This window comes from Rhinichthys klamathensis, unplaced genomic scaffold (genome assembly GCF_029890125.1).
Source record: "Rhinichthys klamathensis goyatoka isolate OS25496 unplaced genomic scaffold, OSU_Roscu_1.1 h1tg000303l_1, whole genome shotgun sequence".
NCBI lineage: Eukaryota > Metazoa > Chordata > Actinopteri > Cypriniformes > Leuciscidae > Rhinichthys > Rhinichthys klamathensis.
In genome coordinates this window covers 3224228-3243435 of record NW_026606822.1, presented here as the reverse complement: position 1 = coordinate 3243435, position 19208 = coordinate 3224228, and the positions used below count along the sequence as shown (strand labels likewise).

Sequence of the window (19208 nt, the reverse complement as noted above, 5' to 3'; positions counted from 1 at the left end):
ATTCCTTAACACTTTTTCTCTAAATTCCACTTGGCCAAGAAGTTATAATTACAAAATCAGAATAAGAAAATAACTAAGAGAAAAGCACATATTAAAAATATATTTTGCATAGGGAGAATAATAAAATAATTACTAATTATGCTTATATGATGATACCTTTTTAGCTCACTGCTTAGTTGATTCAACTTTTACATTAAGTAACCTACATGAAAAAAGTCCTTTCATGTATTTAAAAAATTGTTTATCTCGAACACCATAAATGAGGGGGCTAAGTAGTCTTGGTAATAAGTTTGTAAGAAGATAATTGAAAAAGGTGATTTTTGACCGTAGAGTAGGTACAAGTTGGCTATAAATCTTGTCTATGATAGGAGTAATGATGGACAACATACAGAGCAGAAGCTGTACTCCATGTAACAGGATGGTGTTTTGGGCCTTTTTTGCTGAGGATTTATCAGCGGAGGCTCTTCTGGCCGCAATAAGCACTCGACAATATGTGAATACAAGAATTACCCACACAACAGATGTATAAAGCCCATGTGTAATTTTGCTTTGGTCTTCATGGTATGGTGTGCTATACACATTAGTTGTACTACAGAGACTACTTGTTGTAAAAACAGATAAAGGACGAACAATTGAAAGGAGAATCAAGTCAGCCAATCCAGGTAAAACTCCTACACCCCAAATCAGAGAGATAAGGATGTATGTCCTGCGCACTGTGCAAATCTGATGATGATGCAATGGTTTGCAGATTGCGATGTAACGCTCAACGGCCATACCGGCCAAAGTCAGAGGAGTGTTCTTATGAGTTGTTGAGGCTATTATTAGCAGTGTAATGCAGAACGGGACAGGAACCTTTGGCCATGCATAAGCCATCACAACAAGACTTACACTGAAAAAAACCATGAGCATATCATTGATGACCATGTGAATATATAATATATATCTTGGATCATTGTAGAAAATTGAACTCTTGAAGAACGTGAAAACAATTATTCCATTGACGCAGTTGACTATGAGCCCGACAAGAACAGTGGTGAAATTTTTTGCAAAAGCTTCTGCATATCTGTCTTCTGTGGTGTACTGAAACATTGTAGAATTCATTATTCTTTTGCACTGGCATGAAGGTCTGTGACTCTTATGTGTGAAAATATTTTTTCTTGGCTTTTTGGTTGTTGTTTTTTTCCCTCCAAATGATGTCCCCAACTTTCTGTCCATCAAGCAGTAAGATGAATATTTTCCATCTGTGTCATCTGATCTGAAAATTAAATAAATACACTTTTAACAGAATATTTAAGAGTGAGAAGCTATTAGCAACACATGAACACAACATATTATATATATTAAATATGTGTTAAACATAGAGCGCTTACCTTCCCACCTTGCATGGTCGACTGATTTGCTTCGAGATGTAAAAACTGACAAGTTTAAATACTTTAGATGAGGAAGAGGAGACAGTGAAGGAGTAAGAAAGGGAGTGGGGAGGGAGAGGGAGAGGGAGAGGGAAAGGGAGAGGGAGAGGGAGAAAGAGCGAGCACGCTGGTAATATTGAGACAGGCATAAAACAGGAATACAGTGAAATTAAAGGTGAAAAGTAGGTTTTTTAAATAATCTCAAATATTTAACTTACGATTTGATCGAGAGTCGTGGCTTTTGAGTCAAAGTTGTTCAGAACGAGGAAATTCTAACATATGATATAAATTGTGTGTATGTGTGAAACAGTGTGACAAATGAGGCTTAAAACCCTATAGCGCCACCTGCTGGCCAATTTCTTTCAAATTTTGCACAGACCTTTATGTCCATGAGTCAAACAGGCCCACCAAGTTTCGTTCCGATTGGCCTCCGTTAACCTTGTCCGATATGTGCTCAAACTTCATTGGCTGACGGCGGCAGTATTTTTCGAGATCCACAAATGTCCTCATAGACAATCACGGCACTTTGGACAAAAACTGCACCTTGCACCTGACTGTTGTTTAGCTATAACCGTTTTCGTGTTTGTTTGTTCATTTTATAGCGCCACCAAGTGGCCAGTCGCCGTATCCTTTTCCACGCGACCACAGACTGTGCCTGTACATAGGTGTATCGAGTTTTGTGAAATTAGCTCATTCTGTTCAAGCGTGATAGCCATTTTAATAAAAGTGGCCTTGACCACTTCGGCATCCAATCGTGGATGTGAATAAATTATTTTTTGTTACTTTGATAATTATTAACAACCAGACTCCAGAGAATCTTTCTGCGCTGGTTTGGTTCCGGTCAGGCGAAAACTCCAGGACTATTTCACAAAAGTAGGTTTTTCAAAAAGTTCAAAATACCCCAAAATTCCACCAACGTGCGTTTTGTTCGTCTTGGACCAAGGACGATATAAGACACTTGAGTCTGTGACTAACGGTTAAGCTGAGCGATTTGATTGCTGGGGCGAGCCTCGGTGACGTTGTAGATGGCGGTGGCGGCTCATCAGGGGAGGCAAGGGAGGCCCAGCCAACCCAAAATTTTGAAGGATGATTTAATGTTAATAAAATTCCCAGTTATTAATTTCATGTCTCAGAATGTATTTATTGTTAGTCATTTCACCTCTGTAAGTGTAACCACCGCGCTCTGCCCGAATGTGCCAAATCTGCGAACCGCGAGTCTGAGGGGATAGAGAAAGGTAGGGGGAGGCAAATCCATAGCTGGAATTTTTTCTGGAAAATTGCCAATCACCATCGAGTATTTCATTTCAGCGATTAGGAGTGTTGAGAAAAGTAACATGGTAGAGGAGGCTATAGCTTCCCTTGGTATATCAACCAATCATCGACGAGACGTAAATTACGTGATATTAGTTTGAACTGCTACCGCTGATGTAATTATGCAGAGTAGATATTGAATATTTGATCGCAAACTAATTTACTAAACTACCATTCAAACAACAGCTACAAATTAAAAATGAAGGAAGACCACATGCCTAAGTTGGATATATCTGCGTGTATCTGCAAGTTTAGTTAAAAATACCCCACAGATCATTTTTATAGCATATTAAAATTGTCCTTTTTTGAGGGTGAGCAAAAATGCATTGTTTTATGTGTGGGCTCTTTAAATGCAAATGAGCTGCTGCTCCCGGCAGGCACACAGGGTGGAGCTTCAACAGCTCGGCCATATAGAGTCCTTTGTTGCGAGGTGGGGTTTATGTAAAGTTTAGGGTTTGTGATGTCACTAACCCTGGAGGAATGTCTTGTAGTCCCAATCAGTCATTTGTTGTAGTCCTTAAAAAGTGATTTTTGTCAAATATCTCCCTTTGCTTTCAACTTTGAGTTTTGTAACTTTGCAGATGTTTATGCTTAAACAGCAACATTACACACTAACTAATGTTAGGAAAGTAAAATCATAATCAATCACCCCTTTAAAACCCACCAGCCGCCACTGGTAGATGGGGGTGGGTACTCCCATCCCTCAAAGTTTAAAGGTGCAGTGTGTAGATTTTAGCGGCATCTAGTGGTTCGGTTGCGAGTTGCACTAACGGCTCAGCCCACTGCTCACACTCCCTTTCGAAGAAGCTGCAGTTCCTAAAACGGGACAAACATATCGTCGTCTGAGACAGCAGAGAATAGCCAGAGTAAGCCAAGTTTCTGTACCACAGTCCATTATAAACCACATCATGGATAAAGTTTACAAAGCCATAGTCAGGTGAGGATCAAGGGTCTTAATAAAAGGGTCTTTATAATATAATAATAGTAATCAGCTGATTGTCTCACGAACGTAACCAACACATTTCTCCCCACATAGCAAACCCATGATACAGCGAGGGAGAAGAACCACATGAAACTATCCAACTACATATTTTTTCTAACAGGGTAGTAAAAGTTTAGCTGGCTAATATGAGCTGTTACTGTGGCTGAGCTGGTTAAAACGTAAAGCATTGTTTATACTCGACGCTTCCGCATGAGCGCAAAGGTCAGTAGCGTGAGTCACATTGGAGTGACGTCAACTCCCCTCTTCGATTGATTGGCTAGAGGAGGAGCTGTCAATCTAGAACTAGTGGACCAATGGTGACGCTTAAGCCCGCCCTAATTTACATGAAACTCGAACTGCAACATTTGGAAGAGCAAACGCAGAACACGGAAAGAAGAGCGAAAAACATGAACATAAATTTAAGTGTCGTGCAAAATAGTTTTTAATGTGTTTAAAGTTTTTATTCATGCTTGTTATTTTTTGATTCACGCTTATTATATTTTGACCCGTGACCACGTTGTTTGCTTTTCTGACAATTTTGCATTATTTTTTTCAGTTTGTGCAATATATTTTTACATGTGTTTTTACATTTTTGAATCACGCTTATTATTTTTTGATCCGTGGCCGCAATACATTTGGCGGGATTTTGATCCCATAAACATGTGGCATAAAATGGCAGTTGAAAAAAGCTTGCTGGTCGATTTGATAATGCAATGAATATATCACTCAGAGCTGCCTCTGCTGACGAGCATGTAGGTCCTCTGAACTGTACATATTTGTGAGTGATGTAGGGGTTTGCAAATGGTAATGTAACGCTCAATGGCCATGAAATTCTTGATGAACCAACCCGATCTCACGACTAATTCGTCCGAATTTGACGAGTGATTAAAAGATGGCTAATTCGTAACAATTCGTACGACCTCACTCGTACGATTTTTGCTAAATCGTACATATTTGACGAGTTGCCCAATTCGTATGAATTCGTACGAATGACCTACCCCTGACCCCGCCCCTAAACCTACCCATCACGTGGGTTTAGACAAATCGTACAAATTCGTACGAGTGAGGTCGTACGAATTCGTACGAATTAGCCATCTTTTAATCACTCGTCAAATTCGGACGAATTGGTCGTGAGATAGCGTTGGATGAACATGTCATAAAACTGATTCACTGGAATGGTGCTGTTCATTGTTATGATCCCAATAGCTGAAGAATTCTGGTGGCTAAACTACTTATTTAAGTACACTGACATATAGTTGTAAAGTCTCAAAACTCACTAACAATTCAATTATCAGTATAAAGTTGTACTAGCTCACTTGAAGTATAGATAATAATACGTAAGAATTATAAAAGCACAATTAATAATTTAAAGATGAAGAGAAAATACATTCACATTTTGTAAGACAGTGGTAAAACTTTACAAATTTCAAGACAAAGAATGCATAAACAAACCTTCCGTATTCCTGGCCCCTAACCTCAAAGCAATGTATGATACCCTATATATACTAATGATAATGCAATTGCTGTGCTCTCACAAGGGCAAACTGCACAACGGAGGATTTGGGCTGAATTAATGAGCTTCTTTAAGATGATGTGAGATTAATCAAGATGCATGCCCTGTCTATGTATTTTTTGCGTTCATGTAGTTGGTTTAGTAATGTGCACGTGACCTGTATTTTGAATTACGAGTATTTTTGGCTCATTGATGATTGCTTTTGTAACTCTATTGTAAGTCGCTTTGGATAAATGCATAAATCTAAATGTAATGTGAGTAACCTCATACTACTTGAGAAACTACATGGAATATTGTAGTTTTAAAATGAATTTGTTACACTGCAAGACTATTTAAGTAAATGGTAAAAAAAACTTACATGAAGACTTTTATACAAGACAATGCCAACACTTGATTTTGCCAAATAAGATGTTCCTGGATTAACATATATTGTTTCAGGAACAACATTCCTGTATTAAAACCCTACCCATAAGTTCTCCATAAAACCAGACGGAAATGATAAGTGAATAACACTGATGTAGAAGCACCTATAACCTTGGTTGTGAGCCTAAACTTGACATAAACTGTAAACTTTGTCCCTTAAATCTGATTGGTTGATTGGAATGTTGTTTCAGGATCAACAATGATGTTGTACTTGGTGAAATCACGTTCACCTTGTAGCAACTAAAATAGCAATATAATTTGCTCATATACAGGTACAAATGCATATAGGCCTATATTGCATTAAAATCGAGAATTTATGGACATGGTGTTAACTACCCGTGAAATGTTTTCCTTATATATTCAAATCTTCAAATCAAATGTTGATGGTGCCAAAACTTTGTTCAACAGTTACACAATGTGCAGGGAACATGATTAACAGTTTGTTTTCTTTTCAAACAGTTATTTTTCATTACTTCAGTGCATGATTATATGTATTTGTTCCACTGAAAAATAATGTCCTTTCAATAATATCAGCCCTTGCTTCTAATGTCCTGTTGGATGTTAAAATGTCTCCTACACATGAACTCCATCCAGAAATCGGCGTCACCCACAAATCATTCATGGAATATCATCCAAGCTTTTGAGAGAAATGGCTGACTGGTTTGACTCTCTGTGCTTTAGAGATAAAGAATCTGAGCCAATACTTGCGAAACTTCTCATCCCTGAATCCATATATCATTGGACTGAGAAATCGTGGAATGATGTAGACCAGAAGAAAATTAACATAGCGTATCTCTAGGCTATACATCGGAAACAGTTGTATGAGCTGAGCCTGCATGGACGGCACGACAAACGCCAACATGCACAATAGCAGCTGAACCCCATGGAGCAGGACTGTGTTACGGGCCTTCTTGGCCAACACCTGGTCAGTGGAGACCGCACGGGCCGTCAACACGATCTTACAGTACGTATAAAGTAAAGACAAGAAGACAAAAGAGAAATACACACTATCAAACGCGCAGTTCTTGTAATAGATCGAGCGGTCTCGGAATAGGAGCGATTGATCGCAGAAAATGGACGTTTGGAAGAAGAGTGGTGGTTCTTTGGCGACAGTGATGAGAAGATCGGTGAGCGGAGGAGTGAAGCTCAGGAGGAAGATCCCCCCGATGATCCACACGGTGCGTGTGACTGTGCAGATGTGGCTGTAGTGGAGCGGGAAGCAGATGGAGATGTAGCGCTCCAGGGCCATGCCGGCCAGGATGAGCGGTGTGGAGCGGGTGGTCGTCACAGCGGTCATGACCAGCGGGCAGCAGGCAGACACCAAGATCTTTGAGAAGGCATAACTCACCTACAACAGGAGGAAAGGGCCACAAACAACATACATATTAGACACTGACATTGTTTCTTTATACACTCATTATGTTTAAGCATCTTAGTTTTCATCCATTAAACTTCTACTCAGAGTTTTCAGAGTTTCAACTTGATTTTCTTCATTAGTAAGTAAACTTAAACCAAAAAAAAAAGTAAAATGAACATTTGTATTTAGCTTTCTAAAAACAGACAATATCAAAACAAAATAATTATTTCACAAGTTAGACAGGGTATATTCATTTTATAGAATTTTATTGCTTTTTTAAAAAACACTTACACTATAGTGTTCAAAAGTTTGGGTAATTATGGATTTTTTTGGAAAGAAATTAATACTTTTATTCTGCAACAATGCATTCAATTGATATCAGTAAAGACATTTATAATGTTACAAAAATGCCGTTCTTTTGAACTTTCAATTCATCAAAGAATCCTGGAAAAAAAGGCTTCATGGTTTATAGCGCAACATTGATAATAACAATAATAATAAATATTTCTTGATCAGCAAATCAGCATATTAGAATGATTTCTGAAGAATCATGTGACACTGAAGACTTTAAAATTCAGCTTTGCATCATTGGAATACAATACATTTTACAATATATTCAAATAAAAAACATTAATTTTAAATTGGAATAAACTTCAGAATATTCACAATATTTTTGACCATAAATTCAGGCTTGGTGAGTATAAGTGACTCATTTGAATGGCAGCATACTTTAAACTGGCTAAACAAAATACAAGCTTTGATTTTGCTTCCAATGCAATGACATTCCGGCATTTATAAGTGTAGCTTAAGTGTCTTTTAACTCATTTTTGGCCACATATTTAATCTTAATACTTACCACATACAAGGCGGTTACCAGTGTCAGTTGTACGGCATCATTAATGACCATGCAGATAAACATGATATAACGTGGATCTTCATAGAAGAAACTGTGCTTGCGGAAAGTGGACACCATACTGCAATTAAGGCCACTGAGCGCCAGCCATACAAGCATGGCCACGATGTTTTTAGTGAGAGCAGCGCTGAAGCTGTCTCGCGGTATGACATTCAGAAGGAGTAAAGTAGAGTTACCGTACTCTGAGACAGCACTGGAGTTCATGTTCTCAACCTGACATGATAAAGCACATATTATAGACACAGTGCATGTGTGCAACTCAATATTATAGGCTATACATTCTGCATCTTTTAATCAGTAAGTAAAGCTAAATACAGAAAAAGCCATATTAAAAGACATGCATGATAATGATTTACTAGTACCTTATAAGCAAGTACCAACAACAAAAAAACACATTTCTATTGCTAGAGCTACTGCTGCACAATTAAATAAGAACACATAATAGACATGTTTTTGTTTCCTGAAAGAATGAATGTCATTAACCAGTCTTGTGGCAAAATATATCCCAGTGTAATAGGTATTATCCAAATTGCTTCATTTTAAGAATGCTAACTAGAGTAAAGCGATGTTGGTTAGTCAAGTCCCCTCTCACCTAAAATGCCCCCTGCCCTTCCCTGACAGTCCCAGTCTGTGTTGAATCTTATATACTGTATACATATATGGATGTGATATAGATGAAGGTGGTTGATTGGAGAATGCCCTGAAAACTCTTCAGGGGTTTGACATTTTACTCCATAGCACTGGTTTGTTTTTCCCATGCAGGGGTAAAAGGATGTAAACAGAGGTGTAAACCAACACAAGTTAAGTTAGCTTTTAAATATGATTTTTTTTGTCTGCCAAATCAAAGTTTTTATTTATAAAGCACAGTAGTTGACCACTGTGCCTACAGCCATACTAAAATAGACATCAAAACATTAAAAGTGCATAAACACTATAAAGCACAAGAAAGAGTGAAAAGAAATTAAAACATTGATAAGAGACTTAGACTCTTAGACTATGAGAGCAGTTATAAGCCTGGGTAAAATATTTTTTAACCTTGATTGACATTCAGATTTTGATCAAACTAATCTGAGAGAAACCGGGAGACTATTCCACAGTTTTGGCCCAGCAATGGAAATGGGGCACGATCACCCCTCAATCTTAGTCTGGATCTTGGAAGGGTTAACTTTGCTCAGATCAGACAACCTCAGAAATCTAGCAGATGTATTTGGATTAAGAAGGTCAGAGAGGTATTGAGGTACCGATCCGGTCAGAGCTTTAAATACAAAAAGTCAAATTTCTGGGAGCCGGTCAATTGTAGACTATTAATATTAGATTTACTTATTCCAATATAAAGAGAATTGCAGTAGTCAAATGCATGTATCACTCTCTCAAACTCTGCAAAAGTAAAAAAAAAAAAAGATAGCGATCTTAATTGGAAAAAGTGAGATCTGAGTCTGAGTTTGAGTCTGTGCAACGTCTTGCCTCCAAATCATATGTTTTCATACAAGTTTGTATTAAAATTCTAACAAAATCTTACAAATTCTAATGAGATCAGGTTGGTTCTTGTAAAGGCCATAATGTCTTCCTTCCATATAGGCCACAATTTTCTAACGTGACGTACAAAACAAAGAAAATGAATTGTTTTGCTTAGTTAAAGGCAGGGTAGGCAATTTGTTCCATAAAATTTTTTTGTTATGCTGATTGAAAGTCTCTTCACATCCTGATAGCAATCACTAAGTTAATAGGTCTGAATATATATATATATACACTCACCGGCCACTTTATTAGGTACACCTGTCCAACTGCTCTTTAACACTTAATTTCTAAGCAGCCAATCACATGGCGGCAACTCAGTGCATTTAGGCATGTAGACATGGTCAAGACAATCTCCTGCAGTTCAAACCAAGCATCAGTATGGGGAAGAAAGGTGATTTGAGTGACTTTGAACGTGGCATGATTGTTGGTGCCAGAAGGGCTGGTCTGAGTATTTCAGAAACTGCTAATCTACTGGGATTTTCACGCACAACCATCTCTAGGGTTTACAGAGAATGGTCCGAAAAAGAAAAAACATCCAGTGAGCGGCAGTTCTGTGGGCGGAAATGCCTTGTTGATGCCAGAGGTCAGAGGAGAATGGCCAGATTGGTTCGAGCTGATAGAAGGGCAACAGTGACTGAAATAACCACTCGTTACAACCGAGGTATGCAGCAAAGCATTTGTGAAGCCACAACACGCACAACCTTGAGGCGGATGGGCTACAACAGCAGAAGACTCCACCGGGTACCACTCATCTCCACTACAAATAGGAAAAAGAGGCTACAATTTGCAAGAGCTCACCAAAATTGAACAGTTGAAGACTGGAAAAATGTTGCCTGGTCTGATGAGTCTCGATTTCTGTTGAGACATTCAGATGTTAGAGTCAGAATTTGGCGTAAACAGAATGAGAACATGGAACCATCATGCCTTGTTACCACTGTGCAGGCTGGTGGTGGTGGTGTAATGGTGTGGGGGATGTTTTCCTGGCACACTTTGGGCCCCTTAGTGCCAATTGGGCATCGTTTAAATGCCACGGCCTACCTGAGCATTGTTTCTGACCATGTCCATCCCTTTATGGCCACCATGTACCCATCCTCTGATGGCTACTTCCACCATGTCACAAAGCTCTAATCATTTCAAATTGGTTTCTTGAACATGACAATGAGTTCACTGTACTAAAATGGCCTCCACAGTCACCAGATCTCAACCCAATAGAGCATCTTTGGGATGTGGTGGAACGGGAGATTCGCATCATGGATGTGCAGCCGACAAATCTGCGGCAACTGTGTGATGCCATCATGTCAATATGGACCAAACTCCCTGAGGAATGCTTCCAGCACCTTGTTGAATCTATGCCACGAAGAATTGAGGCAGTTCTGAAGGCAAAAGGGGGTCCAACCCGTTACTAGCATGGGGTACCTAATAAAGTGGCCGGTGAGTGTATATATGTATATATATCTTCTGTGGAAGGCGTAGGACCATAAACTGTTCATCCAATCATTGCATTCATTCCTCCGCGCACCTGCTAGCGCAGACATCACACGTCATCAGCGTGTTTCATGCTCTGCAGAGTTAGACAGACGTCAGTCACCGAGCACCACAAACGAAACAGCAGCCGCCTTTTACAGTTCCTGAACCAAAACAACAGCTTATGCTGCGCTCACACCATAACTACTGTCATTTGGAAGAGATGGAAACCTGTGACGTTACTCGGAGCGGTTTGTGACTTGAATTTACACTATCAACGGCAAAATGAATCTGCAGCAGTCAGGTGGTACAGGTCAGTGCTCTTTAAGGTGTTTATGTTCATTATTATTGTAATGTTATGTGCTTTGAGACATGAGAAAGTTTAACGCCGTCTTTCGTGACTCTTTTGTTTGCTCCCTGCTGTACGTGTTCATGTGTTTTGAAGGAGGTGTGGCTTTGGAGATGGTGAAAAGAGTCTGGGATCTTATGTTTTTAAAGCTAGCTTGCTATTGCTAGTCTTAAAGTGAAAAAGTTAGTTTTTTTAACATTTAATATTCTATTTGTAGAATATAAGATAAAACCAATGAGACACTTTAAAAAGTGGTAACCTGCAGTTGTTACCTTAAACTATTCCACCTGATTTAAAAATAAAAATGTGTTTTGTTGGTATACATTCATGTATTTAGAGTGACTCAGTGATGCTAAATAATATTTTTGACATGAATAAAAACTGTTAATATTATGTTACCATTTTAGGCTACCATTAAACAAACAAATAAATAAATAAAACAATATCACAAATCGACACTTTAAAAACAATGATGGTCTATATGCATGTCTTATTATAATATATAAATAAATGTATACATAAAGCTCAGATTTATTCAAAATAATTAGGAGTGAACATTTTCTGAATATCTGGGAATTGCTAAACAATACATGGGGAATCATTTAAAACTAAACATTTGCCAAGACAGAAACACAATGTGTCACATATCAGATTCCAAACCCTTGGCACATTGTAATATTAGAAAACTAACCATCCATTTAATCTTCTTCACCTTTGCATTCTACTCTTGTGTCTACAGGGCGACCACACACAAAATACCTCTTTAGATACTTGCGGAACTTTTTATCCCGTACTCCATATATGATTGGACTCAAAAAGCGTGGCAAAATATAGACAATTAGATAGTTGGCAAAGCGGATTTCTAGGATGCGTCCCGGGAAGATGATGTGTAAAACGCCCTCCACACTGGGAGACACGTAAGAGAGCAGGCACATGAGCAACTGCACCCCGTGGAGCAAGATGGTGTTGGTGGCCCGCTTGGCGGACGTTCTCTCGGTGGAGAGCGCACGAGCCGCGAACACGACCCGCAGATACGTGCACAGCAGCGTGAGGAACACCAGAGAGAAATAAATCCCATCGAACGCCTGCCGCTTATACAGCAGCACCGGGTCTTTGAACACATTCGGCCTGAGACAAAAAACAGCGGTTTGGAAGAAACTCAGAGGTTCTGTGGCTAAGGTCACGAATAGGTCAGTGATGTCAGGAACCACAGATACGAACCAAATGGCCCCTATGAGCATGTAGGCACGGCGCACGGTGCAGATCTGGGCATGGCGTAGAGGATGGCAGATGGCGATGTAGCGCTCGAGGGCCATGCCGGCCAGGTTCACAGGTGTGCTGCGGGTGGTGAACACTGCCACCAGGATAAAGAAACAACACACTCCTACAGTGATAGTGTACAAGGCGTAACTGACCACAAACAGAGCAATGGTTACAGTGAGCTGCACTGCGTCATTAATGACCATATGTATGAAGAGAATATAGCGAGGGTCCTCGTAAAAGACTTGGTGTCTGAAGAACGTGGCCACTACGCTGCCGTTGATGTAGCTGAGGAGGAACCACACCAGGACCACGATGAAGTTCTTCATGAAGGCCGCAGTGAACGTGTCTCGCACGAGGAGTTGTTGGCCCACTGTTGAATTCATCATTCAGGGCTCGAGTCTAAAAAAAAAAAAAAAAACATAAGTGCATGATAAGATTGCCAATCATAAAAAAAAGGTAAAGCATTTTTTAACAACTTTTAATATTTCAAGATATTGTTTGTGGGGTTTTAGACATACATATTTATATTTAGAAATACAAATATATTTAAATTTTTAAATATAAATAAAAAAAATTAAACAATGATTAATATTTCAAGATATTATTTGGGGGTTTACATAATTTATAAATACAAATATATTAGTATTTTTAAATATATATATATTTTTTTTAATTAACAACCATTCATATTTTAATATATTTAGGGGGTTTTACGTATAAATATTTATATTTTTAAATATAAATAAATACATTTAAAAAAAATTAAGGAGTTTAAGAACAACAGTTAATATTTCAATGTATTGTTTGGGGGTTTTATACATACATTTTTCAGTTGGTTGATGCTTTAATCCAAAGTGACATGCATTCAAGATACATATTTGATCATATCTAGAACACACATGAATGGTGGTGCACCAAATAAACCACTGAAAAACATATAGCATTAAAACATTCAATATTAATGTTATCACATGTTTTTAAAAAGCAGAAGAAGAAAATATTCCTATAACATTCTTGTATAAGACACAAATAATGAATTATGCATAAATCAGCTAAATTCTGCATGCTTCCAGGTCCTTTAAGCAAAGAATTTGTATGATTTTGTATTTTGGGTTTATGATGTAGATAAAAACCATCAACTAAGTAGCAGAAATCTGCTACATGTAATGTAACTATGTAGAATAAATCACTATTCAGTCAAGATGTCAGTAGCATATCATTCATAGTTAGCACAGAATGAATGAATAGAAATAGAGCGAATGAATGGAAAAAAGACCTGCAAAGGTAACTAGTCAGACCCCAGTACTCACCCTTGTCCAGCACTCGCCCCTGTCTGGCAAGCACCAGCACCGGTGAAGACATGGCAGCTTTTTAAATGCTCACACACTCTGATTGTAGATGATGACATCAGTTAGGCCCTATGTCACTGGGGGAAATAAAGGGGGAAAACACAAAGGCGTAGAAAAATGTATATTGGAAGAATTCAGACGGTTCTTTCAGTAATTCATCATGGTTTATTCTACAGCAGGATCAAGCCAGATATAAATACACATCTGAATCTACTGCACTTCATATGGAAAAGGCCATTTTTGCCTCCATATATAGACAAAGGTTAATCAGAGGAGTAGAACAATTTGGAGGCCATGGAAAAATGGCCTTATAATTGTCACATCCTCAGTCACCAGTCCATCACCTCTGTGCGCACTACACTTCCCAGAATCCTCCCTGCTCACCACCTGCACACACTCCACCATCACCCGTACCTGGGAGCAATCACGCTAGATATCGCACCCTATTAGCAGTCACCATCCACACCACAGTTCAGTCGTCAGTCACTCTCCTTTAGCTCGTTCAGCCATCTTTAATCACATCGAGATCCCTGTTACCATCCAGCTAAGTTACCTGACTGCAGTTATACTCAACCTTCTCACTCTCCTGCTCACGCTTCCAGTTCCTGCAAATAAAACATCTGCGTTCCGCTACTGACCTGTGTTGATTCCTTCTGTACTGTGACAATAATAGGCCATTTTTCTATATCTATCTGTCAAAAGTTTGGAAACATTACAATTTTGAATGTTTTTGAAAGTCTCATATGCTCATCATGCCTGCATCCATTTGATCAGAAAGCAGTAATATTGTGAAATTGTAAAACTTAAAATAATTGTTTTCTGTTTTAATATACTTCAAATATAATTTATTCCTGTGATGCAAAGCTGAATTTTCATCAGCCATTACTCCAGTCTTCAGTGTCACATGATCCTTCAAAAAAACCTTTGACATATAACACACACAAATGGAGGTAATATCAGCAAGGATAGGTCAGTAATGTTTTTGTTGTCATCTGGTGTAACCAACATTACAGATCATATTAATGAAAAAAAACAAAAAACATTATGTGATCTGATATGTGATGAGAGAATTACAGATTATTGCAGTTTTTTATTCGCTTTGGTACTTTGGTTTAATCACGGAAACACAACAGTATGATCTTCTTTCAATTTAGTACTTTTAACAATCAGTTCATTCAACAGCAAACAATGCAAGATACATTTTTCAAATCACCTTTTTCAAATCAATATTTCAGTAATAATTAATTATTACTGAAATAATTACAGTAATACAGGCTACAGTTGCCACATTAGAAAATACACTTACATTAACTTATGTAATTGAATCCATAATGTTTGTAATAGTATCTATCAAAAGTTGTGATGAGGTTATGAAACTGCTATGAGGTTTTGTGCTAGAACAGAGTTTGCTGCCAATACAGTAAATACACTGTGGCATATGACTGAATCTATACTGGAGCTGAACATTATATGTGTGAGTTACAGTAATGTGGAATATCTATGCCGTTATGTAAAATGCTGTATTTGATGTATTTGTCTCCCCTGATGCATCTTTGATCAATCTGATGTTACACAGTCATCGACTGTTTCCTGGTTATTATAAATCACTTATGTAAAAAGAATTCATTACATTTAGTTATCCATATCGGAAATTGTAAACAAGTTGTACAGAAACTGTCTATAGAATCAATATCTATAGAAATCTGTACCAAATGATTCATTGATTAACCATTAAGTTCAGATGCATTAAATATTAGACAAATGTATTCAACTGAACGAGAAGAGATGCAAAGAAAAAGTTTTATAGTAAGAGCTTTGTGAAAGGCAGTTACCGTGAATGAAACATTTATATAGATGAAACACTGCAGATTTAGACATGTATTATATGTGTGTTTTCTTTTTCATAAAGGGACTTTTACCATTGACAATTTTTATGTCTGTAAAGTGCCACATACAGCTGCCATGCATACACTCAAATTATCATTTGCTTTTTATATGCTTTAATCAGTAATCACTGCATATGTAGACCAGTATATATTTATTATTTTCATCCACACATGTCTAAATCAGATTAATTCACAAATGTTGCTTTTTTTTACAATATTGCGATTTAGTGATTCTTCATATGGATTTATCGGAAACTTTCGCCAAATTCCTTTTGGGTTGGGGAGTTTTTATTGTACTCCTCACCTCAAACATTGTACACAGTAAGTATCTTTTCAGGTACTTACAAAATGTTTGATCTCTCAAGCCATACACAATAGGACTGACAAACCTGGGCATTATCTGGATGACTAAATAATTAAAAAATCTCATCTCCAGAATATGCATAGGAAACATTCCCGGCAGCAGATTGTCCAGGAAGGGCCCGACAAACGTTAGCAAGCACATCAGAAGCTGGATCCCATGTAGGATGATGGTACTTCGAGCTTTGCCGGCATCCAAGCTTGTGGCCTTTGCAACAAACATGATCTTTATGTAAGTATACACTATAGTCAGCCCAACAAATGCCAGGTAAATGATATACACAAATTTTCTCTTCTCTATCATATATGGGTTATTGAACAGATAATCTCTGTAGCAGAAGATGTTGCTGTAGAAGAAGCTTCGCGGTTGTGTACCCAACAGGACGAACAGGTCTGGTAGAGCCTGGATGGCATTCAGGCTCCAGATTAGGCCGATAAGGATGTATGTTTTAGGTACGGTGCAGATCTGAGCATGACGCAAAGGGTTGCAGATAGCGATGTAGCGCTCTATAGCCATGGCGGCCAGGTTCAGCGGTGTGTTGAGCGTTGTGAATATAGCGCTCATCAATAGAACACAGCAGAAAGAGACATTGATGGTAAACACAATGTAGCTCAACACATGAAGAAGGACTGAAATCATCAGCTGAATCATGTCGTTGAACACCATGTGAATGAAGAGAATGTACCGAGGGTTTCCGTTGAAGATCTCGTGCTTGATGAAGGTGTGGATGAGAGTGCCGTTGATGTAGTTGATGGAGATGCACAAACTAACCACTATCACATTCTTAGCCACCGCTGTGCCAAAGCTGTCCCGCAAAATCTTGGGTTGGGTGATGTTACCCACCAGTGAAACATTCATCTTTTAATAACACAACTTTCTGGAAAAAATAGACAACACGAAAGGTTAAACATTGTGCATCAAGATATAGAATGTCTATAGAACAATGTTTTTCTCAAAATAAAATTCAATTGCATCAGCAAATTAACATTAAATTGATCAAAAAGTCAAATAAAGCTCAGATGTTTTTACTGTAATACCTCTGCAGACTTCCCAGCCTGTCATAAAGCAGTCTGACGAAAAGGAGTCTCATTTTATATCAAGTGATGCTCGTCTTGGTAATAGAGGATGGTCTCTGCGCATGACTAACCTCATGTGACGTCAGAAGAGTTAAAGCAAATAATTATTTTAAAGCAAAATGGCATGACCTCAGGACAAACTTTTGACTTGAAAATGCTTGAGAGTACTTTTAAAAGGACATCTTTGTACCTTATTATCTTAATATTACTCAAATGCCCCTTTAAGGGCTGCATAAGGTGCAAAGTTGTCCTCCTCCTGTCCCAGTGATAAGCTGTTGTACCCCTAAAGGTACAAATTTTGCCCATTTTTTCTTCTTCCAAGTTCTGTGATTGCACCATTGTGCTACAAAAAAACATCTTTCTCCACCGACAGCCATTCAAAAGTAGCTGTATATTCAAGACCAATGTTTGCAAGCAACACTGAAAATAAAATGCGACAATAAGTCTCTAATTATAGAGAATAATGATCACACTCTTTATCAAGGTTTCAAAATGCAAACATTAAATATCATATTTCACATTTTAAAGTTTTATTTTGTTTAATAGTGATGCGGCATGCAAACACATTTTCATCTCAGTGCACTTTTGAGTTTGCAGCCTGTCTGTGCAAATATTGATTAAACTGAAAGCCAATAGGCCTCACTGAGCTGATGGTGACTGCACTATACAGATTGACAGATTGAATCAGAATCGAAGAGTATATGGATAACCTAATAATCAAGCTCCTTTTGTCACAATATGCTGCAAATATCCTTTGGCCATATGAAAAATAATAAAGAAAAAGTACATTTGATGTGGCAAAGAAAGCACCATGATAAAGACCTTAAAGATCTTTATTTCCTCAAATCTTTAATATGCATTTTGATCAATTTAGGGTGTGATATTACACTCTAAAAATGCATTTTTAAACCCAGCATTTTTAGAGTGTAACATCCAGACCAACATGACATTTGAACCTTTCTTTTATTGTAGTTTTATAGATAAAAACACCTAAACTTAAAATCAATGTAACCTCTATCTATCCAGTAGACCTAACTATCTATTATCACTACTGAAACAATAAATAAATCATAATTAAAATAAATAATGAATGCAACAAAGAACATCCCTGCTAATTATGCATGGTCTTATTTGTCTTGTCTTTTTATGCATTTTCTTATTTGCCTTCAAAGAAATGCAAATTTTAATGATATAAATGATAATATGAAATATCATTGGATTTATTTTGTTTTTGGCTTTGACAGGTTTAGCCAAATCCATGATTGTGATATAGTCTTATCATCAGTTAAATACATATTAGTGAATATCCCAATGAGGCTGTAAAGTTGCATCATCGTGTCTTCACATCATCTTCATATCACACGGCTGTTAAAAAACAAACAATTAACTCGAGCCTTTCTGGAAACCTGTGACCTTTCCCTCAGCATGTGTTTGTGTTCCTAAAACAGCCAATCATTCACAGAAGGGAGCATTGTTGGGATAACAAGACATTTGTCCTTTCAGCGTCTGAGCTGCAGTGTGTTTGGGGTAATTAACGCTTCCACTGAGACTAGCGGGAATCTCTGACATTTCACAACCTCCACCGAGTCTAGTCTGAGCCAGAGCGATGGCAGGAGAGACTCGAGCGTCTCACGCCCTTGAGATCCGCAGGCAGAAGGTCAGAGCAGTCAGGAACACTTGTTGTTCTGAAGCTTGTATTCCTGGGAGTGATTAACACGTCTATAGGGAGATGCAGAAAAGATCATGGAACATAATAACAGAGATTGTTTTAGATGTTTAAAGGTCTGTTGGCATCAAGAGAGATCCTGTTTTGAGATGTTAATGCTAAGGCTCTGATGTAAATGTTCATCAATCAGGAAGTCTGAAAAAATTGAGGATGCATGTCATATCTAGTAATAATAAACTTTATCCTATTTAATAGTGTCCTATAAAACATTGTGACAATGAATCCACCCTTAAAAACACTTTAATGCTACATAACATGTCAAAACAAGTGACATTTATTTTAAAGATAGATAACACAAGTTTACTTTA

General features: G+C 37.9%; 4 protein-coding genes across 4 annotated transcripts; all 4 read right to left on the bottom strand.

Moving 5' to 3' along the window:
* LOC130104116 (odorant receptor 131-2-like) lies at positions 1–1251 on the bottom strand. Its single transcript, XM_056270535.1, has one exon. It carries the CDS (start codon positions 1213–1215, stop codon positions 166–168), a length of 1050 nt encoding a protein of 349 aa, XP_056126510.1. The 5' UTR covers positions 1216–1251; the 3' UTR covers positions 1–165.
* A 5015-nt stretch (positions 1252–6266) lies between these two features.
* On the bottom strand, positions 6267–8112 carry LOC130104041 (odorant receptor 131-2-like). The gene is made up of 2 exons (XM_056270427.1): positions 7852–8112; positions 6267–6986 (listed from the first exon to the last, which is right to left on the bottom strand). The coding sequence occupies exons 1-2, from the start codon at positions 8110–8112 to the stop codon at positions 6267–6269; spliced, it is 981 nt and encodes a 326-aa protein (XP_056126402.1).
* Positions 8113–11796: 3684 nt separating this feature from the next.
* LOC130104121 (odorant receptor 131-2-like) lies at positions 11797–12896 on the bottom strand. The gene has a single exon (XM_056270538.1). It carries the CDS (start codon positions 12886–12888, stop codon positions 11938–11940), a length of 951 nt encoding a protein of 316 aa, XP_056126513.1. The 5' UTR covers positions 12889–12896; the 3' UTR covers positions 11797–11937.
* A 3076-nt stretch (positions 12897–15972) lies between these two features.
* Positions 15973–16971, bottom strand: LOC130104040 (odorant receptor 131-2-like). The gene has a single exon (XM_056270426.1). The coding sequence runs from the start codon at positions 16954–16956 to the stop codon at positions 15973–15975; it is 984 nt and encodes a 327-aa protein (XP_056126401.1). The 5' UTR covers positions 16957–16971.
* Between the last annotated feature and the right edge of the window lie 2237 nt (positions 16972–19208).